The 23,916-nt window shown below is 39.9% G+C and overlaps 1 protein-coding gene across 1 annotated transcript in view; it reads left to right on the top strand.

The window, feature by feature from the left end:
* Window positions 1-23,916, top strand: part of CACNA1D (calcium voltage-gated channel subunit alpha1 D) — a gene marked incomplete at both ends in the record, with an annotated part of 193,841 nt that overhangs the window by 166,359 nt on the left and 3,566 nt on the right. Inside the window, 6 exons of the mRNA XM_080625329.1 lie at window positions 1,152-1,282; window positions 9,432-9,548; window positions 11,069-11,436; window positions 11,744-11,770; window positions 12,970-13,119; window positions 20,360-20,523. Coding sequence (XP_080481455.1) covers window positions 1,152-1,282; window positions 9,432-9,548; window positions 11,069-11,436; window positions 11,744-11,770; window positions 12,970-13,119; window positions 20,360-20,523 — 957 coding nt within the window. The remainder of the gene's footprint in view (window positions 1-1,151; window positions 1,283-9,431; window positions 9,549-11,068; window positions 11,437-11,743; window positions 11,771-12,969; window positions 13,120-20,359; window positions 20,524-23,916) is intronic.

Below are 23,916 nucleotides of genomic sequence, written 5' to 3' on the forward strand. Positions count from 1 at the left end.
CCAGGGTAAAAAAGTGTGTGGAAACAGAAGCAATGTTTTTGAAAGGAAAACTATTCCTAGTTTTCTGACAAGCACTACTCATCAAGAGATGAAACTTGCACAGCTGAATGGTTCGGTGGCACTCAGAATAGGCACATACGTTTCTCACACACTGTGGACCAGGCGATTTCAACATCCTCGTAAGGTACCTGCTTTGAACTCTGAAAACTTTGAAATTTGGATTTGTTCACAACAGTGACTCTGTTAAAAATGTGAGGTTTTACTGCACTTGCTGCTTGCCTATCTTTCAAATTGTACTAAATTAACTGCTAAAAGTTAGCGTAATTCTATCAGCATTGCAAAGCCGATACAATACAATAATGTGGGAAAGCACAATGTCATTTCGTATTTACTATTATCACCACCTGTCTGGAAGGTGGCTAAGCACCAAATCTTCAAGTAAACAAGAGCCTCATAGAAAATATGTGAAATTGTGACCTCTGTGGGATTGCCTCAGAGTCTAGAATCTGTCTTCTTGGATGACAGTAAGATAGCAGAAGATGCAGCCCAACACGAACATCTGGGACACAAAATTCAAACTGGAAGATGCTCAGGTACTACAGTGAGCACATAACACCAATAAAAAACATGCACAGCATGTAAAAAAGCAGGATATAAAGATGCCAAAGGACAATGCTGTTGATACAGTGACTACAAAAATTTGGTTCAGTAGTGAAAAAAAGAGATGTAAGCAGGACTTTTTTTTTTTTTTTTAAATAAGTTCTCTCTTATGAACATAGTGTATGTAAGTCATGGTAGCTTATACTTTAATCCATTTATTCCAGGGGAACTAAAGCCAGCCTTTAGCTTCTGTGCCTATACAAACATGCTTGTGGTTTGTTAGAAACTTACACAAACTTACTTAGAACTACATGAGACTTGTTAAAGTATTGTATTTTTCTTCTTTATTAAGGATGAGTTTGCTTAACTGACTGAGCCTAAATGGCTTGCTAAAACATTGCCTTTAAGCTAGTTACAGGTTCCATGGTTGTCAGCTGAAAGCCTGGTACCTCTTGCACCCATCACATTTTTCCCTCCAAATAAGATACGAGTGCATAGGCCATTGATAAATGTGCTGACTTGGGAGAGATCTGTCTGGTCTGTTCATTTAGATGATGAGGTAACCGTGGGGAAGTTCTATGCCACCTTCCTGATACAGGACTACTTTAGGAAATTCAAGAAACGCAAAGAACAAGGACTGGTGGGGAAATATCCTGCGAAGAATACCACGATTGCTCTGCAGGTGATTTTGTTTTTACATTTTTAACTAAGCATTTTGTGAGCTTACTTGAAATAGCAGGTAGATGAATATTGATGATTGTGCAGTGCTGCCAGGATTTTATTTAGCTGGAACACTTTTGGCACTTATTCATCAGAAAAGTAACACATAATCCTGCTATTCTGTCTAAAACAAGGTAAGTGCAAAATCTCATTCTCTCTGAATTACTCACATGGTAGCAATGGTTATAAAATTTATTAACAAGTCTAGTTTATACATCACAAACTAAAGTTGCTGATGTAAAATCAGATAAATGAAGTTCTGAGCTATCATTTCCACTCTTTGTTTTATTTCAACTGTTTAATTTATTGTGTTCCTACAATGCTATTACCCAGTTCTTAGAAAACTTCCTAATACACATTACCTAACAGTTTTTTATATGGTGCCACTTCTCTTCTTAATTTTCATTGTTCTTTTTCTTTTCTACTTATGATCACTGGTGAAATATCTTCCTATCAGTATTTTTTAATAAATATTTACAAATTTTGAGCTTCACATCCATCAATTTCTTTCATAGGAAGTAATAATAGCATACTACATTAATGTCATATACATCTGTCTGTCTCTTAAAACAAGCTATCAGATGGAAACCAGAACAATAGATTTTGACACCTGTGTCTCAGTGGGCCTGCAGCAAGCAGTCCATTGAGTTTATGTGATCTAAGGAGTATATTGTGAAAACTTCTGTCTAGTGATACGCTTTGTATTATGAACTTTGAAACAGGCAAAGGAAAGCTGTCTTCAAATAATTCCAGACATCATACACTGCATCATTTTTGTTGGATTGGGACTTTCTGAATTTCAGTTAATGCTGAGTAGATTCCTTCTGATTATAAAGATATTCAATGTTTCTCATAGCTTTTTATTCTGATGCCAGAATTTAGGAATATGTTGTGAAAATCCCTTTCTGAAAAGGGAGAAATGTGTTAACCTGAGTCAGCTACTCTTTGTTAAAGGTCTTGCTCATTTATACTTTGATCTAGCAGAATGATCTTTGCTGTTTTAAGTGGGTGATATGTTTCATTCGTCTTTCCTAAAAATGTCTCTGCTGTCTGCTCTGACACAGATTCTGTTCCAAGTCACCATAAGAGATGCAATAGGCTGAGAAGGATTCATCACTATTCTTGTTATTGACGTGTCAACACATGGTTTGCCAGAACAGTATGAACTATGTTTGCATATCACGAAAGAAGAGAAAATTATGGGGAATAGAAGAGATAAAAAGATTGGAAACAGTTGAGAGGGAAGTGAAAGACATTGAATTTTAGGAAGGACTTTGCAGACTTCATTAATAGTAAAACTAACAGAGCCTTAAAAACACCTGTTGCAAAAATTATTTTTACTTCACTTTCCATTTCCCTTTAACTTCATTTCTCTTTCTCTGTAAGGTAGTGATACTTGGTCCTGAATTTGATAAGGTATTTCTTAGAAATGCCTCTTTCACTATGCAGGTGGCTCTTCAGCAATGTAATGCTAGCGTAACAAGCTGAGCTAGAGAAAGAAAAGGAAAATTGACAGTGGTGGGTGGCCCGACATTTACTTCTGCAAGTGATTTCATTCAACCATGTCCAGCATTTGACCAGATTCTTCCAGGCATGGTAGTGTGAGGAGTGGCTGTGTTTGTTCCTCAGGGGACAGTGTAGATGTTGCAAAATCAGCAACTTCTGAATTAACAGTTGAATAGGTACAGAATACTTTTTGTTACTTTGTCATTAAGATTTTAGGCATTTTAACACATCAAACTGTGAAACTTATCCTTTTGCCTGAATTTGGTTGCATGAGACCAAAACTTGTATATTGTGTCAAGAGGATGTCACTGGCAGCTCCCTCACCATTTGAGGGCCAGAACCTTGACCCAGCTGGAGTAAAGAAAACAGTTTCTTCTGATTCTGTAATTGAGAAAAGAACAAGAAAAGTTTGGGCTGAGTCAGCATATTAGAACAGAGCTCCTTGCAAAACTAGATTTGCTTTGTGAATGCCAGAGCATGTAGCAGGCAGGAATTCCTCTTACTCCACAATACTTGCATTCAGTGTGTTTTTACTTCTGTAGATTTCAGGTTTTCCTCAGGGATGCAGTGATTGCTGTTAGCTGAACACAGGCTGCTGTTTGAGTACATGTAGTCAGAGAAGAGGAAGCAATCTAGAAAGTGAAGTGGGTCTTGAGGAGGAGAGAGGGAAGAGTTATCTGTTCAGGCTATCAAGTACAGTTGTTTTGCCATGAAGTTTCAAATTCTTCCTCCCTCAGAAAAGGGCACTTCAAATCGTAACCAACAGTAGTTTGTCAAAACTTGCATACTGGCACCAAAAGTATCTTCGGAAATAAAATAACAGCATCACTTGGAACTATGGCAGTTTGTCTTAGCAGACCCAAGGGTTTTCACTGCTTATGAAGAAAAGCAGGTGGTTCCGAAATGACAGCTGACCCATTGGTGTCACAGTGCCTTATGCAGTGCAAACAAATATATTTTTCTGGATAAAATCAGAACAAAATTTCGTGTGATGCAGTAGTTTAGAGGATGTCTTTTTGTAGGGATGGAAATTTATATTGATCAAAACAGTAGTCACATTGATGGTAAGATAAATGTTAAGTGAAGCATGAACAAGTTTAATTACTTTCATATAGTACTTAGAGTGAATGAATTTTACACTATTTTTCCTAGGGAAAACACTTACTGTAAACTATATAAAGCTTGCTTTTATATTCCAAATTTATTTACATTTAACTCTCTTTGTTAATAAATACAAATAAAAGTTAAATGATATTTCTCTTCACATTAGAAGTACACAAAAGCACTGATTTATTGAGCTGAACTTGATTTTGAGAACATGTTTCAGATTAAGCTAATTATGCTTTCTTCCTCTGCAAATTTCTTGAGTCATATTGACCCTGCAGTAAACAGCAAAAGACAAAACCCTCTCTAGTAGGCATCAGCTGAGGGGTTAATATGTTGCTCAAGTTCAATTTAATTGTGCTCCCATGTTCATGTTGTGTTCCCAGAAAGGCTAACTTGAAGGGAGTCTGGGTTTGACCGAAAGCACAGAGCTTTTGTGTAGTTGTAGAGCAGTGCACTCAGCTCCAGTGTTAGAAGATGGGCTCTGTGAAGATTAATAACACTGGGGAATCAAGACTTGACTACTACGTCTCTTATATTCACTGCTATAGTGTAGGTCTATTAAACTATTTTTCTGCATGCTTATTTTCTTATTTTGGTTGTTCTTACCTTGTATTCTGTTCGTACTAACCTCAGTTTATTCTGATGTTCAAGTGTAGCTTTGAGGTTTTTTTCTTTCTTTCTTTGCTATGGAATAAGCAGGTAGTAAAAATGTGTTCATTATCTACAAATGTAATGGTTTATATGAACATTTTTAGAGTCATAGTATTCTGAAGCTCTGAAAAGCTGAATATTTAAAATTCATTTTTATGCTTTATTTCAGATCTAGTGAGTTTATATAGCATTAGACATAAATATACATAATTTTTCTAAAATGTGTGTAGTGAAGCTTTGCAAGTGTCTCTTTGATTTTTTGGTATCCCTAAAAATGCTCTAAAAGCGGAAGCATTGTATATTTTACATGACTATAAATAGTGTATGTGATAATGATTCTTACTAATCAAATACAGATACTGTGTTTGCGCTTCTTAAACTAAGCTTAAACTGCATCTATATGTAGGTTGCAGTATAGCTCAAAATGGATGTGGGCTGAGTATAGGTATAGAGGAATTTATCTTTTTGTAGTTCCTATATTTATAAGTACTCAATGTTTTTCTAAAAGTCGTGACTGGAGTCTTGCATTATACGCAAATTTCTTTATATAAGACATATATCTAAAATGGTGTTACTGTTTTATGCATACCATAGACATGGAAAATTTGTTTAAAATTTGACATTTGTTAAGAGTAGTCTTTTTTAAATATTTAACTGTTTAATGTTTTAATGTTTAGCTTAACTTTAAAATGTTTTGGTGTGAGGTGTTTTTCAAGCACTGTTAAGTTCATCTCTCTCTAAATGACCAATTCAGAAATACAGTTACAAGTCGTGTGACATTTTAGGGCTGTGGATGGACTTCTACCATTCTGTTATTTCAGCATTTGAAAGCACATGTGTGTCGTCTCAATGCTGTGTCAGAGACAGGGGCATCATTAATTGTCTCTTGAGATGCTATTTAGGACCTGGCACTGGTGTATTAGTGCCTCATGCCATCTTGAAAACATTGCAGGTGCTATTATGCCTCATAAAGCACAGCTGCACAGAATTATCACGTCAGTTTGAAGTCATCTTGTGCATTTACGGGAAAGTCTATTTAAAGACACTCTTGGCTTTATTATGTAATTATGTTTTTTGGCGCTCTGTGTGTCGCTGGTTTACTAACTAACCGTTGGACCGATAACATTGCATTTATCTCATGCCTACAAGTAAAAGAATAAGCAAGGAAGGCATCAAAAATTAGATCTTGGAGAAAAAGTGCCTGAGTAAGAAAAAATTTCTTTTGCAAACTTGTAGTCAAATCTCTAGAATAGAATTAGAGGCAGTCAAACACAGTGTAGGGTTACTCTCTCTTCTTCCTCTACTTCAAAGAAACAACAACAAAGTAGAAAAACCTGAGCAGAAACAACAGATGTCCTCTTGCAGAGTAGCATGAATAATTCAGTGATGTAGTTCTGATCAATGTTGTCCCTATAGAACTTGTGCCTAAATATCTCTTGCATGTTTTGTCTGTTCTGTTATAGACCCTTTCATCTTCAGTGTTTTTGTTGAAAACAAAATTTGCTAAAAGGTAAATGCACATAAGGACTTGCACCCCTGTGAGAAAAAATGTGTATTTTTCCCATTTAGAGGTATATTCAGAAAAGACATTTGTGTATAGCAAGTACTAATACTCTGTGTTGGAATGTTAGAGAACAGAACTGAACAGTTTCGTGTTCTAAAACATACTGGTATTATTAAAGACATTTTATTAGAAAGTGGTCCACCTGACTGATCTAACACCCTTGTGAACCAGACAGGGTCTCAGTCTGGTTAGCTGAGATGGATATTAGATATCTAGATAATGGCAGAACTGGCCCCTTTGTCTTGAAATGATGCGAATTGTATTTTGGTGCTCAAAAAATAGGAAATAAATCAGTAGTTAATCATATTTCCACTTCTTTAGGGAGAAATTTTACAGGTGTTTTTTTACTGCTGAAATGGCATAAAATAATCTTGAAGCTTTGTTTCAGGAAAAGTGAGAGTTCTCTGGACACGATGAGATCTCCAGGAGTTAAGAATCTGCCATAAAAAATTAAAGATAGAAGAGAGACTAGAGATCGTGTGAGCCTTCCAGTAATCTTTACCAACCAAGGGAAATGTTATGAAAGTTTTTATGTTGGTCTTTACTGCCTACTAGTTGTTCCATTTGGGGAAAGTAAAGAGGTTTTAGCTGCGATTTCCTTCAGTGGTAGCTGACTGATCTAACGAAGGATTGTCTATCAGTAAGAGCTCAGTGTGAGAATTTGTCTTACTATGTGGCGCTCTTCTGTCATAAAAATTGTTCTTCCATTACTTAGAATACTGTTAGGTTATACCAGGTAAAATGAGACTGTACATGGGAGTAATCATTTAATGACAGAGTTCACAAAATTGTTTCAGGTAGTTCTGTTACAGCAAATAAACTAAGGAATATTTTAATTCTCCAGACAGATGTTGCTTGTAGAACCTGCGGATTCACTACTGGCTGTGAGTGAATAAAGCTGATGGGTTTAGTTTAACTAGCATATGCTTTTACATAGAGTGACCTAGGTTTTAGTCTTCCGCTGTTGACTGTCATTGCAAGACGTCTGTTACATGAAAATGAGTATTGCTAAAGGGAGATGAGATGATAAAAGCTGCCTGCATTCTCTTGAGTAAAGGAGTAATTCACCAAGTAGAGAAACAGAAGGCAGTTTGAGATGTAATCAAAATTGAATTTCTGTTCAATATGCTGCTTCCAAACACATGGCTTTTCTCACATTTTGGGCATATCTTTGTGGGACTTTGGCAGACAAGAATATAAGCTAGTAGTTTTTGTAGGGGTTAAAATTTATAATACTGCTATCTGAGAGTGTTGTGTTCCCAGAAAGGCTTAGCTTGAAGGGAGTCTGGGTTTGACCGAAAGCACAGAGCTTTTGTGTAGTTGTAGAGCAGTGCACTCAGCTCCAGTGTTAGAAGATGGGCTCTGTGAAGATTAATAACACTGGGGAATCAAGACTTGACTACTATGTTTCTTATGTTCACTGCTATAGCGTAGGTCTATTCACCTATTTTTTTCTGCATGCTTATTTTCTTATTTTGGTTGTTCTTACCTTGTATTCTGTTCATACTAACTTCAGTTTATTTTGATGTTCAAGTCTCAATGTAGCTTTGGGGGTTTTGATCTTTTTAGCTTTCTTTGCTAATAAATAAGAAGGTAGTGAGTGTGAAATGCAAGTGACTATTCTTGCTAATGATTGGCTAACCGAATATAATAGTAATCTTCTGCAAAATATATAGAAGCCATTGGTCTTATACTTTGAATTTTGTACCTTTAAGTGTTAATTTTACTTCCCTTTAGCGCCTTACAAAATTATGACATTAACCTTGCTAAAGTCTTGACTACACACTTATAAGAAGTGTGAGAAAGCACAATGTATTCATGAAATGCATGTTGACTCACTATTAAATGATTTTTAAAGCCTTGTTCAATTATTGTATAACTCTCTAAGTTTATCCTGGAGGAAGAAAATACAGTTACCAAATACATGGTTTTAATATGATTAGTCAATTCCATTTTCAGGAAGTGAAATACTGGTCTGAGGGAAACCTGAAGAGAAGCCTATAGCAAATCTTCACTGTTAGAAGGTTCATCCCTTTCCAGGTTCTGTTTGCTCACACTGCATAAAACACCATTTTGTTCCCCAGCAAACCAGCTATTTCCATGCTGAGCTGGAACCTGACCATGATGCTGTGATATACTCCAGGGAATGCATGCAATAGATGGCATGAATGGGACCAAGCCATGTTTGGTGCCTTCCAATGTCCTTCAGCTGTGTTTGGAGCTCTGAAACATAAAATTCTCCACAAAGATTGATGCCACCTCAGGGTCCGTAACACTCAATGTCAGTGTCATGCCATAAAAGTACAGCTCTGATGGGCTGAAACAGCCCCAACATGTGCATCAAAAAATGTAAAAAAGAAGAGAAAGTTAAAATCAGGCTTTGAGATCATCGATGAATTGAGCCAAGTGCTGTGCATGAGTTTTAGAGGTGTAAAGTGTGAACAAACAAATCTTTGATTTCTTCTGAACCTGAGGAGATTGAAAAAAAAAAAAAAGAGTTGGGAAGCACAAGACTACTTTTTGTTTCAGACCATGACAGCCAGACAGAATTAAAACAGGAAAAACATCTCCTTTTTTGAAGCAAGGCCTCTACAAAAGCAGTGAATTCTTGGCCCAGAGCATGACATCTGTTTAATTTCTAACCTGCAGGTCTGTCCTTGGCAGTTTCAGCATTATCCCTTTTCCTAATGGTTGCTTGTTGTAAAGGGCTTAAGAGGAATATAAACCGATACAAGCTGAGGACCATCTTACTGTAGCATGATGGTTTCCTGTCCTAAACTAAAGCTTTAAATTGAATATCTGCATATCACAGTGCAGTGCAGATGAGCTGGAATTATTTCACTGCTTTCTTTCCCATCTGAGCTCTGCTAGAACTGCTGTTGCTATAGCAAAGATCCTGTGTTTCCTTTGTGGATGCAGGCTGCAAACATGTTTTTGCATTAAATGTACATCTCATTGAAATGCATTTTATTATAGTTCTTGCTGATTGCTTACACTTTACTATAAGATGAATTTTATTTCTATAGGGCTCCATAAACATCAGTGGTCTTTTAGTCAGGATATACACCGTGGTAATAAAAACATGGTCATATCAACATGGTTGTACTGGAATGGAAGCCTCTTACTAATAGCAGTAAAGCAGATTTATAGTAGGATGCATCCTTGGTGGATGTCAGGATACAAAAACTTGTAAACTGTCCCTTAAAATAAATTTGCACACCTGTAATTAAAGAATTAAAAGAATTTGCCTACCTAATGTATTATGATATTGTCATTGATTTAGGCAGGACTAAGGACACTTCATGATATTGGCCCTGAAATTCGCCGAGCTATATCCTGTGACTTGCAAGATGATGAACCAGAGGAAAACAATCCAGAGGAGGAGGAAGATGTTTATAAAGTAATGTCAAAACACAGCTATGTGAATTGTTTTGTCATATAATATGAGATTAAAGTATGAGCTTATCCCTGAATATGAAGTAACAATAACAATAACAGTAATTAAAAATTCCCTTGAATTAGCACAATATAAATATTTAATAAATGAATATATTTTCTATATGCCTATACAAATGGTATTACAAGGACATTTGCATCTCATAAATTTAGAAAGCAGTTTCTGCAGGGTAATTCACCTGCCCCTAATTCGGTCTCATTAATTCTTATTTTTTTGTTAAGCAAATCCTAAGAAAAGGCATGAACCTTGTCATCTCAAATTTCGGTAGCGGCAAGGTTTAATCTGGAAGTTTCCTAACTTCTGCAGTGGTAGACAGGAAGAAGAGAATTAAACTCTGTGCAGGCAAGCCACGATAGATGGAGCTGAGTATTTTAAAATGAATGTCTGGAATCACACAGAAGCCAATGAAATATAAATGCAATTTCCAATTTCCTGTGAGGGATATCGATAAGAATCAATCAGAAAAAAAAAAAAGTCTGTTTTCCTCTCTTAAGCTGTAGATACTCAGTCTAATGGTGAGCACATAGAGTTGGTATTATAATCAGGAGTGTTCTGCAAACCATTTGTCAGCCAGCAAGAAAACTTAATTTTCCACAAGCATTTCAGAAGAAGCAGATGTAAAAGCTTGCTTTGGCAGTAATTATGTCAGAAGCCCTGTAGCTTGCTTTTGTTCTTTGCAAAAAAAAGGAGGATGTGGCACTGAAGACAGTGGAGACACTGGAGACAGTGCCACAGCTGCCACCGGTAGATGCATTTCTCCGCCAACCATCATTACCTCCTGTCTTCCCTAGACTGAGCTTCAAGACAGACTGCTGTCATCCAAGATCACACCCGGCTAGACAGGGAGGATACATAATCTGGGTCAGATGTGAAAGAGAGCTGCATGCCATAGTCATGATTTAGCACTGCATTCTCCCTTTCACCATCCATTACACTTCCAGGGCTGATAGTTACTCTCTTTTTTGTACCTATGCAAAAAGAAAGAAGGGGAGCACTGAAGCTGAATGTTATCTACCTGAGATATGCTTGCAAGCTCTTGCATGGCACTCCATCCTGTCTGAGGGACACCTGTTGCAAACCAATGCTCTGGGAGAATAGGAGAGAATTCCACCAAAGTGTTCTCAGAAATTCAGCAGAAATGTCGCTTTCTGAGGAACTAGGTGCATGTTCATATACGAGAATCTAGGTTTCTCCTAGATGTGGAGAAAGCTGGATGTCACATCTAGTTGTATGGAAAAAGAATAATAATCACAGCACAGAGTTGATTTGATTCTGAAATACAAACATTGTCATTATCACAATCACATCTGTATCACTTGAGGAGATCCCATCTGAAGCATTGTGAAATTAGAAAGAAAAATCATGGATTATTTGAATTGCTACTTTTTTATGCATGTAGGAGAGAGAAGTATGTTCTGTTCAGGTATCTGACATAATTTTTTCTTTCTCTTCCCCTAAAACAGAGGAATGGCGCCCTCTTTGGCAACCACATAAACCATATTAGCAGTGACAGACGAGATTCGTTTCAACAGATCAACACCACACACCGTCCTTTACATGTCCAGCGGCCTTCAATTCCATCTGCAAGTGATACAGAGAAAAATATGTATTATCAGGCAGGAAATTCTGTATACCACAATCATCACAATCACAACTCAGTAGGAAAGCAAGTTCCAAACTCAACAAATGCCAATCTCAATAATGCCAATGTGTCCAAAATTGTTCATGGAAAACACGCAAGTTTTGGAAATCATGAGCATAGATCTGAAAATGGTTACCATTCATACTCCAGAACTGATCATGAGAAACACAGAAGGCCAAGCAGTAGGAGGTAAACTTATATATTTCCTTTTAAATAAATTAATGTATTAAAAAACCACTATAAGAAAACTTATACTGCAGGAAACTAATTTGTATATTTAGCTTCATTTCTGTTGCCTACTGATACATGAAATGTGTTTAAAATATAGCTCTGATGTATGGGAAATGTACATAACTTTAATAAGGTTTGAAAGTAGTAGTTTTCTTGAAAGTGCAATTGTTAGTTACAGCACAGATGTTGTAATCATCAATGAATTTCTCTAAACTACCTGATTTTAAAATATCTTTCTCCTTATTTTCATGGTTTACCTGGATAGAACCCGTTACTATGAAACATATATTAGGTGAGTTGGTATATTTCCACTGCAATTGAAAAGGACAAAGTATAATTTTCTCCTTTTCTTCCTTCCTTTTCTTCCTTTCCTTTTCTTCGTTCTGTACAATTTTCAAAATCAACTATGACAATGCATATGCTAAATAACTTAAGTGACAATTTCAAAGTCAAATTTTCCATTGCCTGTTCTAAAAGGATAAACTTCTGGTAAAGGTCAAAATTATTCCAGCCCTTTTAAAGTCCAGACAGGTTTATGCAGTTTTCAACAGGCAAAAAAAATCACACCTAATGGCAGTCCTTATTTAAAATTGACTTGTGTAGACTGGAAAAACACTGGCTTTAGTTTTGATATTAATGTGTGCAGTTCAATTTTTAGGGGACCCAAAATCTTTCCTGGTCTAATCACAGAATCATAGAATGGTTTAGGTCAGAAGGAACTTTAAAGCTCATCCAGTTCCAACCCCCCTGCCACAGGCAGGGACACCTTCCACTAGACCAGGTTGCTCCAACCACCATCCAGCCTGGCCTTGAACACTGCCAGGGATGGAGCAGCCACAGCTTCTCTGGGCAACCTGTGCCAGTGCCTCACCATCCTCACAGCAAAGAATTTATTCCTAATGTCTGATCTAAATCTACCCTCTTTCAGTATAATGCTATCCCCCCTTGTCCTATCACTACATGGTCTTCAACTTTCTTTATGTCAGAATATTTTCTAAGACAATTTTAAAAATAGGGTGTATTGTGTCATTTGTAGTGCATTGCTGACTGTGCATTCAGTGCTAGTTTTTAATGCCTAGATCTGTGTGTGCATTTCAGACTTTTCTTGGAATATCTCAGCAAGTGCCCCTTAGTATTTTAGCTGTTTGGCAAACTTCAGGCATTTGAGAGATGCAGTGTTTTGCAAAGTACTCTGAGTTTATATTATGTAAAATGTCTTAAATGTATTTTACTTCATTGAGCATCCGCCTATTAATTATTTTCTTATTTGTACCATAAGGAAATAAAGGGAGGTCATCTTCAGGAAACATGAAATAGACATGTTCTGAACTGTAGTTCGACATAATTCTGGCAAGAGTTGTTAATACTTGTCTTTTTTTTTTCTTTCTTTTTTTTCTTGGAAGCACTGTCTATAAAGAACTGTCTATAAAATATACAATATATAATTTATATAGATAAAATATAAAAAAAGTATTTGTTTGCTGCTTACAGATCTGACTCTGGTGATGGGCGTCGACCTACTATTTGCCGTGAAGAGCGTGCAGTTCAAGATTATTGCAATGATGATCATTATTTGGGAGAGCAGGAGTATTTTAGTGGAGAAGAATATTATGAGGAAGACAGTATGTTGTCACGAAACAGGTGAGGATATTTGTTAAACTGGGAAAAATATTTTAACAAATTATGTATGTATCTGTAAAGGCTTCACTAAGCACTTACACTGAAAATTCTCTAATGAAGTTAATCACAGAATCACAGAATATTAGGAATTGGAAGGGACCTCAAAAGATCATCTAGTCCAATCCCCCTGCCGGAGCAGGAACACCTAGATAAGGTTACACAGGAATGTGTCCAGGCGGGTTTTGAATGTCTCCAGAGAAGGAGACTCCACAACCTCACTGGGCAGCCTATTCCAGTGTTCCGTCACCCTCACTGAGAAGAAGTTTCTTCTCAAATTTAGGTGGAACCTCTTGTGTTCCAGTTTGAGCCCACTACCCCTTGTCTTACCATTGGTTGTCACCGAGAAGAGCCTGGCTCCATCCTCGTGACACTCACCCTTTATATATTTAAAAACATTAATGAGGTCACCCCGCAGTCTCCTCCAAACTATAGAGACCCAGCTCCCTCAGCCTTTCCTCATAAGGGAGATGCTCCACTCCCTTAATCATCTTTGTCGCCCTGCGTTGGACTCTCTCCAGCAGTTCCCTGTCCTTCTTGAACTGAGGGGCCCAGAACTGGACACAATATTCCAGATGTGGCCTCACCAAGGCAGAGTAGAGGGGAAGGAGGACCTCTCTTGACCTACTGACCACCCCCCTCCTAATACACCCCAGGATGCCATTGGCCTTCTTGGCCACAAGGGCACAGTGCTGGCTCGTGGTCATTCTGCCCTCCACTAGGACCCCCAGGTCCCTTTCCCCTACACTGCTCTCTAACAGGTCGTTCCCCAACCTGTACTGGAACCTGGGATTGTTCCTGCCCAGATGCAGGACTCTACACTTTCCCTTGTTATATTTCATCAAGTTTCTCCCTGCCCAACTCTCCAGCCTGTCCAGGTCTCGCTGGATGGCAGCACAGCCTTCTGGCGTGTCAGCCACTCCTCCCAGCTTAGTGCCATCAGCAAACTTGCTGACAGTACACTCAATTCCCTCATCTAAATCATTGATGAAGATATTGAATAATACTGGCCCCAGCACTGACCCTTGAGGCACTCCACTAGATACTGGCCTCCAACTAGACTCCACCCCATTGACCACAACTCTCTGGCCTCTGTCTTTCAGCCAGTTCACAGTCCACCTCACCACCCGACCATCCAGGCCACACTTCCTCAGTTTAGCTGTGAGGATGCTGTGGGAAACTGTGTCAAACGCTTTACTGAAGTCAAGGTAGACCACATCCACTGCTCTGCCATAATCCAACCACCTTGTTAAGTCTTCATAAAAGGCTATGAGGTTGGTCAAACACGACTTCCCCTTGGTGAAGCCATGTTGACTGCCCCTAATGACCCTCTTATCCTTGATATGCCTTGAGATGGCACCAAGGATAAGGTGTTCCATCAGTTTCCCAGGGATGGAGGTGAGGCTGACCGGTCTATAGTTACCCGGGTCCTCCTTCTTGCCCTTTTTGAAGACTGGAGTGACATTTGCTTTCCTCCAGTCCTCAGGCACCTCTCCCGTTTCCCAAGACTTGGCAAAGATGATGGAGAGTGGTCCAGCAATGACTTCAGCCACCTCCCTCAGTACCCAGGGGTGCATCCCATCTGGACCCATGGATTTATGGATGCCCAGATTGCCTAATTGCTCCCTAACCCAGTCCTCATCAACTAAGGCAAACTCCTCCAATTTCCCGACTTCCTCTGGGTCCTCAGGGGTACAGGGCTCCTCAGGACAGCCTCCAGCAGAGTAGACAGAGACAAAGAAGGCATTCAGCAACTCTGCCATCTCTGTATCTTCTGTCACCAGGGCACCCACCCCATTCATCAGTGGGCCTACGTTACCTCTGGTGTTGGTTTTATCTGCCATATATTTGAAAAAGCTCTTTCTGTTGTCCTTGACCCTTTTCGCCAGGTTTAATTCTAAGGTGGCCTTAGGTTTCCTAGTTGCCTTCCTACATCCTCTAGCAGCAGCCTTATATTCTTCCCAAGTGGCCAGCCCCTCCTTCCATGACCTGTAAACTCTCCTCTTCCATTTGAGGTTACCCAGCAGTTCCTTGTCTAACCATGCAGGTCTCCTGACTCCCTTTCTTGACTTCCTAAGTGTTGAGATGCTCTGATCTTGAGCTTGGTAGAAGCAGTCCTTGAATGCTAGCCAACTATCTAGGGCCCCTAGCTACAAGCAGCCTTGCCCATGGGATTTCCCCTAGCAATTGCTTGAAAAGGCCAAAGTTTGCCCTGCTGAAGTTCAGGGTTGCAATTCTGCTTGCTATTCTGTTCCTGCCGCATGAGATCCTGAACTCCACCATTTCATGGTCGCTACAACTGAGGCAGCCCTCAACCTTTACTGCTTCAACTAGACCCTCCTTGTTAATGAGGATGAGATCCAGCAGCACTCCTCTCCTGTCGGTTCCTCCACCATTTGCATCAGAAAGTTATCATCAATGCACTGGAGGAACCTCCTGGACTGTGGCTGGGTTGCTGCATAGTCTTTCCAGCAAACATCAGGAAAGTTAAAATCCCCCACGACGACCACGGCCTGTGACTGTGAGGCCGCTCTCAGCTGCCTGTAGGAGGCCTCATCAACTTCCTCACCCTGATCTGGTGGCCTGTAACAGACACCCACAACAGTATCACCCCTGCCAGCCTGCCCCTTAATTCTCACCCATAGACTCTCAACCTGCTCCTCGTCTGTGCCAGGACAGTACTCAGTACATTGTAGTTGCTCTCTCACGTAAAGAGCAACCCCACCACCTTGCCTGGCTGGCCTGTCTTTCCTGAAAAGGACATAGCCATCTATGACCACGTTCCAGTCATGTGAGCTGTCCCACCATGTCTCTGTAATTGCCACCAGATCATAATCTACTGACCGAACACAGGTTTCTAACTCCTCCTGCTTATTCCCCATAATACTCCACAACTGCAGGCAAGTGCAATGGTGAAGGGAAATAGTATGTGGACTAAAGATCTTTTGTATTTGATATCATATGCTGACTCCATCAAAACTTATTCACCAAAGCCAAAGGAAAGCACAAAGTTCCTTTAACTGAGTATAAACTAGTGCATAACCAAAGAAGTGTTTCATTCTGAAATAAAATTCCACATAAAATTAAAGATGGATCAAGCTCAGATAGAGGAATCTTTAGAAATGAATTTTCCTATAAGGTAAAAAGAAAGGTGAAATTGATGATCTCTGGACTGAGATCAGAAAGTAGTACTAGCTGGACCAATAAAGAATTGGACGACTTCCTTTTGAAAATTCTCATTTCACCTCTTTACTAATAATCCTGCTCTTGGGACCATTTTTTGTCTCCTTAGTACAAACACACAGTCATAGTTGTCCTGTCCTTCATATCTTTGGAACAGATGTTTTTAAGTTTTATTCATAACCTTTATGGATATGCTATCAAGTGAATTTTAGTCAACAGCTAACATTTCTGACGAATATGTATTTCTGCATAATGGCCAAATTTGTATTAATCTGAAGCTCCTTGCTGTAACTACAGAGTTCTAGTTTTGTAACCTGGTTCCTCTCAGTTTTCAAACTCATTTCTGTTTTCTCTGGCCAAAACTTGGAATAATTGCTAGGGGAAATCCCATGGGCAAGGCTGCTTGAAGGTAAAGGGGCCCAAGATAGTTGGTTGGCATTCAAGGATTGCTTATTCCAAGCTCAAGAGCTGAGCATCCCGACACGTAGGAAGTCAAGGAAGAGGGCCAGGAGACCTGCGTGGCTGAATAAGGAACTGCTGGGTATGCTCAAGTGGAAGAGCAGAGTTTATAGGTCATGGAAGGAGGGGCTGGCCATTCGGGAGGAATATAAGGCTGCTGCTAGAGGATGTAGGAAGGCAGCTAGGATGGCTAAGGCCTCCTTAGAATTAAATCTGGCCAGAGGGGTCAAGGACAACAGAAAGAGCTTTTTCAAATACATAGCTGATAAAACTAACACCAGAGGCAAGGTTGGCCCACTGGTGAATGGGATGGGTGCCCTGGTGACAGAAGATACTGAGATGGCAGAGTTATTGAATGCCGCCTTTGTCTCAGTCTACTCTGCCGGAGGCTGTCCTGAAGAGCACTGTACTCCTGAGACCTCAGATGAAGTCAGGTCACTGGAGCAGTTTGCCTTAGTCCATGAGGAATGGGTTAGGGACCAGTTGAGCAATCTGGACATCCATAAATCCATGGGTCCAGATGGGATGCACCCGCGGGTGCTGAGGGAACTGGCGGAAGTCATTGCTAGACCACTCTCCATCATCTTTACCAAGTCTTGGGAAACGGGAGAGGTGCCTGAGGACTGGAGGAAAGCAAATGTCACTCCAGTCTTCAAAAAGGGCAAGAAGGAGGACCCGGGTAACTATAGACCGGTCAGCCTCACCTCCATCCCTGGGAAAGTGATGGAACACCTTATCCTTGATGCCATCTTAAGGCATGTCAAGGATAAGAGGGTTATGAGGGGCAGTCAACATGGCTTTACCAAGGGGAAGTCATGCTTCACCAACCTCCTAGACTTTTATGAGGAAATAACATTGTGGATGGATGATGGCAGAGCGGTGGATGTGGTCTACCTTGACTTCTGCAAAGCATTTGACACAGTTTCCCACAGCATCCTCACAGCTAAACTGAGGAAGTGTGGCCTGGATGATCAGGTAGTGAGATGGACTGCAAACTGGCTGAAGGACAGAAGCCAGAGAGTTGTAGTCTATGGGGCGGAGTCCAGTTGGAGGCCAGTATCTAGTGGAGTGCCTCAAGGGTCAGTACTGGGACCAGTATTATTTAATATATTCATCAATGATTTAGATGAGGGAATTGAGTGTACTGTCAGCAAGTTTGCTGATGACACTAAGCTGGGAGGAGTGGCTGACACGCCAGAAGGCTGTGCTGCCATCCAGCGAGACCTGGACAGGCTGGAGAGTTGGGCAGGGAGAAACTTGATGAAATATAACAAGGGAAAGTGCAGAGTCCTGCATCTGGGCAGGAACAACCCCAGGTTCCAGTATAGGTTGGGGAACGACCTGTTAGAGAGCAGTGTAGGGGAGAGGGACCTGGGGGTCCTAGTGGATGGCAGGATGACCATGAGCCAACACTGTGCCCTTGTGGCCAAGAAGGCCAATGGCATCCTGGGGTGTATTAGAAGGGGGGTGGTCAGGAGGTCGAGAGAGGTCCTCCTTCCCCTCTACTCTGCGCTGGTGAGACCGCATCTGGAATATTGTGTCCAGTTCTGGGCCCCTCAGTTCAAGAAGGACAGGGAACTGCTGGAGAGAGTCCAGCGCAGGGCAACTAAGATGATTAAGGGAGTGGAGCATCTCCCTTATGAGGAAAGGCTGAGGGAGCTGGGTCTCTATAGTTTGGAGAAGAGGAGACTGCGGGGGGACCTTATTAGTGTATATAAATATATAAAGGGGGAGTGTCATGAGGATGGAGCCAGGCTCTTCTCAATGGCTAACAATGATAAGACAAGGGGTAATGGGTATAAACTGGAACACAAGAGGTTCCACTTAAACTTGAGAAGAAACTTCTTCTCAGTGAGGGTGACAGAACACTGGAACAGGCTGCCCAGGGAGGTTGTGGAGTCTCCTTCTCTGGAGACATTCAAAACCCGCCTGGACACATTCCTGTGTAACCTTATCTAGGTGTTCCTGCTCTGGCAGGGGGATTGGACTAGATGATCTTTTGAGGTCCCTTCCAATCTCTAACATACTGTGATACTGTGATACTGTGATACTCTAATTAATTACAGTATTTCTGTACAGTAGGGTCCAGTAATGGTTTTTAACAACTCTTGCCTCATCCTGTGTATTTAACTCCTGTGGTCTTTGCATTTGATATCTTAATTTCAGATTTAAGAAGCAAAAGCTTTTTGATAAATTAAAGCTTTTCTCTGCAACTTTATTTCATATAGTTTCTTCAGAAATGGACTGGGGTGGGTTTTTCTAACTTTAGAACAGTGGCTCCCAAATTAGTTTGGTTTGGAGCATTAGCAGATTAGTTTGATTTGAGCACTGTACCCATGGCTTCAGCAATAGGGCAGGTCCTAACTTTGCACTGGGACCCCTTCTGTACGTAAATAATAGGTGTCGAGTTTTTCAGGCAATGTTTTAGCGCTCTTTGGGAGGAAGTCCTGATATTCCTGATTCAGTCTTCAAAATGTGAGATGGTTCCGATGTTTTCTGAGTACCAACCTGTCATGGAACAGGACCTCTATTTGGTAATACTGAAAGGCTTTCTGTTATTTAAAAAAAAAAAAAAAAAAAAAAAGTACCTTTTTCCCTTATATAAAAAAGAGTACCTTTTTCCCAAGTATCTTATAATTTTTTTTTCATTCCATAATATTCACCTTTCCATATGATGTAGAAAGACAGGTGCATTTAGATGTTGAGTAGATTGTGTTCATCTTCCTTACAAAAGCTGTGTTTCTCTTCTGCTGAATTATTCAGTAACTTCTCAAAAATATCCTCTACTTCTATCAGTCTTTTTTTTACTTTGAAGTCCAGCTCAGAAAGAGAGGAATTTATTTCCATTTTATCTTAGATACGTAAGTGCATATGCACAAATGCCAGACATGCTTTATTCTCTTCCTCCTCTTATACTGTCTTTCTTTGCCATCTGAATTCTGGCAAGATCAGCAGCCTGATCTGTGTTTTGTTGGTTTGCATAAAAACTAAGATTTCCATGAAAGCTAAATTCTACAGAACTCTCAGGTCACTAAGTTTTTTATATTGTCAAACTGATTGTATTGATTTTTGATACAGTCAGATAACACCCTCCCAAGGTTTGATTTTTCAATAAGATAATTAACTAGAAAGTAAAAGGCTTAAATCCATTCTCTGAGTTTCTGTGCTCCCACATGGTACCCAGAGTTCACAAGAGGGCATGGCAGGAGTAAGGAAAGGGTATTTTTATTTTGTACTTTTTTTCAGCACTGTACAGCTGAGGCCCTACATTTGAGCCTGTACTGGCAAGAATAACTTCACAAAAAATAGAATCTGAAAAAATTTTCACCTGAGAACTTACTATGTAACTATACTATTACAAAAGATTGTGCTCGCTATCTCAAAATCAGTTTGCATGCAGAAACTGGATTTTAAACTTGAGTCGTGTAATGTTTGAGTAATGTAGTGTTTGGTTATCTTGCTGGAGAAACCATAGCATTGAAAATCTTCTAGAAGAAATCTAATAGCGCAATTTACAAGAACTCACTGAAATAACATGGGTTTTATTGTATTTTAAATGCAGGCATATATATGATTACCACTGTAGGTATCACTGCCATGACTCAGATTTTGAGAGACCAAAAGGTTATCATCACCCACATGGGTTTTTTGAGGAAGATGATTCACAGATCTGTTATGACACAAAAAGATCTCCGAGGAGGCGGCTGCTACCTCCAACACCAACATGTAAGTACATTAAGAACAATTTGTTTGCAAATATGGAACTGTTTTAATGCATTCAGACACGTTCCAGTTTAAAAAGGCTTCTTTTTAACTTGGATTTCAAACATGGCATTTCTTGATTACTGTTGTGGCAGCAATATCTGTTCATCCTGAGAGGCTCGTCAGAGAATCAATGGATCCTCACTTACAAGTCAGTCTTTCTAATATCTCTTGCCTCACACCTCCAATAATACAAAAATAACCAATTTGATTGCCAGTTTTATCTTGATTTGATAAATGAAGACAGAGCACAGTAGAAGATGTCAGTGGTTTGCTTTGAAACTTTGACCAGAGGATTTTAGCCTATGTGGCTGTTAGTCACACCTGCAGATCTGCAGCTCTGCCCCAATCAGAGCCACTCTCCTCCAGTGACCCACCTGCTGACACTTCCCTGTTCCTTTACCAGTCACACTGCCTAATGGCATTGTGATCACTGCCATTTCCATCTTTACCAAGTGTGAGTTTAATGATGCTTTGGTTGGTTTTGGTTTGGTTTTTTTTTCCTAACTTTTAAGCTGCCTTTAGCTTTTGATGTGAGTTTCTCAAGCCCCTGTGGAAAAAGAGCCTTACCCTGAGCTAATCGTCTTATTTCACATTCCCACTGGTACTTCATTCTGCCATCTCAAGAACAATGCTTAATATCCTGTGTTTCTTCTGGGGAAGAAAATATTTCAATTTATAGATTGAATTAATGTTGTCAACTGATTTTTTTTACCTGTTTCTTTAATTTTCATGCATTCTCCTTGGATCTTTCCCTTGGTTTCTTCTTATCTCAAGCACAATGTTGTTTTGTCTGCATTTTTGAAAGCTCTCCTTCTTCTTATCTTGTAATTTTGGCTTTGTATGTTCCAGGCCATACTGCAGAGATTAGCTGCGATAATCCTCTGTTGAAGTTAGGCACATACTCAAAGCTCTTGGAATTTGGTGTCTGAGCTCTGACACTTAACAGACAGGAAGCACTTGGGGTTGTGAAGTGTAAAATAAACCTCTTCCCAAACCTCTTTCTTGCTGGTGCACAAGAAAAAACACTCAGCTCTCAGCAACATGCAGCCCAATAGTGTCCCTAAGAGAACCTTATGCATAGCATGGCTGGCACAGCTGGATCTGTTACACATGTCTTTGGATGATGCCATCTAACCAATGGCATCCAAACCAGACAATTCAAGGGCATTTCTAGAAAAGTCTCCACATTTTGGCTGCTGTATGGTGGATTTGCTTTCTAGTGAAAACAGAGTCCTTTCATTCTGCTAATACTAGCAGCCAGTCACAGTCCATTTTTCTGTGGAAGTACGACTGTAAGGACCCTGTGAGTAGGAAAAGGGCAGGCCTTTTTTTTTCTCAGACACTCTAAAGAAAATGCGGGTATAGATTTTTAAAGTGTGTTTCAGAGAAAGTGTAGTGGGATCATTATACAACATCTGAGGTACAGTCTCAGACTATTTAAAGCTACAGAAAACTGGAGTAAAAGGCCACAATGAAGTGTATCATTATATAATAAAAGAAACATTCTTCAGCAACCCTGTCAGTGCTCCATCCTCACATTTGGCACTCATCTCCTTAGGAGATGACTCCTGTTCTCTACTCTTTGGCTTTCTGACCTTAAGGGGCACAGATGGAGAAAGCAGAAAGAATGTGAGTTTTGCACTACAGAGAGTAAAGAACTCAATTGAGATGAATGATAGTGAAATGTACAGAAAGCTGTTAGTTCTCTTTTAGTAGCAGAAAAGGAAAAGACATCAAAGGGGAGGCTGTGAAAGGAGACTCTTTCTACAGGCTTTTCTGATAGCAGAGGAATTTTAAGCCAAAGAGCTAGATGGATACTGTATATATCCATTCCATGCGTTGCAGGAGAACATACTTTCATAAAAATCCTCTGGGGCCTTCCCTTGGAAGTGTTGAAAGGGAAGGGTTGGCAGCTTCCTGTGACTGCAGACTTTGGGACTCATTTAGCTTTTCTGATAAAGTTCTAGTGACAGTATTAAGTAGACATTTCTTTAGAAGAAGCCTACACTTTCTATCTCATGTACAAGAGACTAAATAAATGTACTAGGTAGGAGGGTATTTGATGGCCTAGGATAAGAGGACCTAGTTCTGATCTAAGTTGCATATGGGTAATGTAGGAAGTCCTTTGACTTACACCAGCATAAAGTCAGGAGAGCACAATCATACCTTCTGTCATAACCATTTATTCAATATTCAGGAACACAGCTAAGAAATTTTAGGGGCTTGGTATCTCAGCAGATTTTAGAAGAAGCTCAAACCTATTATTTGTAACTAGTGAATGGACTGTTTGGCCTGGGGAGGAAGCCTTGGTGTTCTCATGTGCAGAAAGAAAAACAGGCAAAAAAGCAAAACCCAAAAACTTTTAACATTGCACTGAACAGTTTCTGCTAGCATCTGTATTCAGTCCAAGTTAATATAACATATGGTACCTTGGCTGGGTACTGTAGTTAGTGTATTGAGCTCTGTGTCAAGCTTTCTAGAGGTTTTTATACCAAACTCATTATACACAGCATTTGAGCAACTTTCAGAAGTGAACTGAGAATAATTGCCATGTTCTTTCAGACTCTTTTGTGGGGAGAAGCATGTGCAAAGTGTCTTGTTTTGAATGAGGGGACTTTTTTGTTTGCTTTTTATTCATTTTGGCACTGGGACATTTTGCATCTGTTAGGATCAGGAGTAAGGCTTCCATTCCTGTATTTGGATTTGCCATAGAAGCAATGGAGAGAGACAGAAAGTTTGCATTCAGTGGTCCAAACTGAATGCAAACTGAAGGTGCCTGTTTTAATGTAATGGCTCTTTGAGGACCCTTTATTGTCAGTATCCAGCACTAAGTGTCTGGTGATAACTATGAGGAATCCCTTAACTCTTCAATTGTGTACACAAAATTCTTGGGGTTCAAAAAACAGAAACTGAGAATAGTTTCTGTCAGTTCCAAAAGAGCCCAATTTTGTATCACTGCTTCGTACAGCCAGGCTCCTTCCAGTTTTCCAGTGTGATGCTTGCAGCTGTGAGGATATACCTGGGTTCCAATTGCTGTTCAGTGTCCAGGCGTTCTTTATGCTGAAGCTAACATAGAGGAAGACGGAGGACCCGGGTAACTATAGACCGGTCAGCCTCACCTCCATCCCTGGGAAACTGATGGAACACCTTATCCTTGATGCCATCTTAAGGCATGTCAAGGATAAGAGGGTTATGAGGGGCAGTCAACATGGCTTTACCAAGGGGAAGTCATGCTTGACCAACCTCATAGCCTTTTATGAGGAAATAACACGGTGGATGGATGATGGCAGAGCGGTGGATGTGGTCTACCTTGACTTCAGCAAAGCGTTTGACACAGTCTCCCACAGCATCCTC

Source organism: Psittacula echo (assembly GCF_963264785.1).
Source record: "Psittacula echo genome assembly, chromosome: 9".
Lineage (NCBI taxonomy): Eukaryota > Metazoa > Chordata > Aves > Psittaciformes > Psittacidae > Psittacula > Psittacula echo.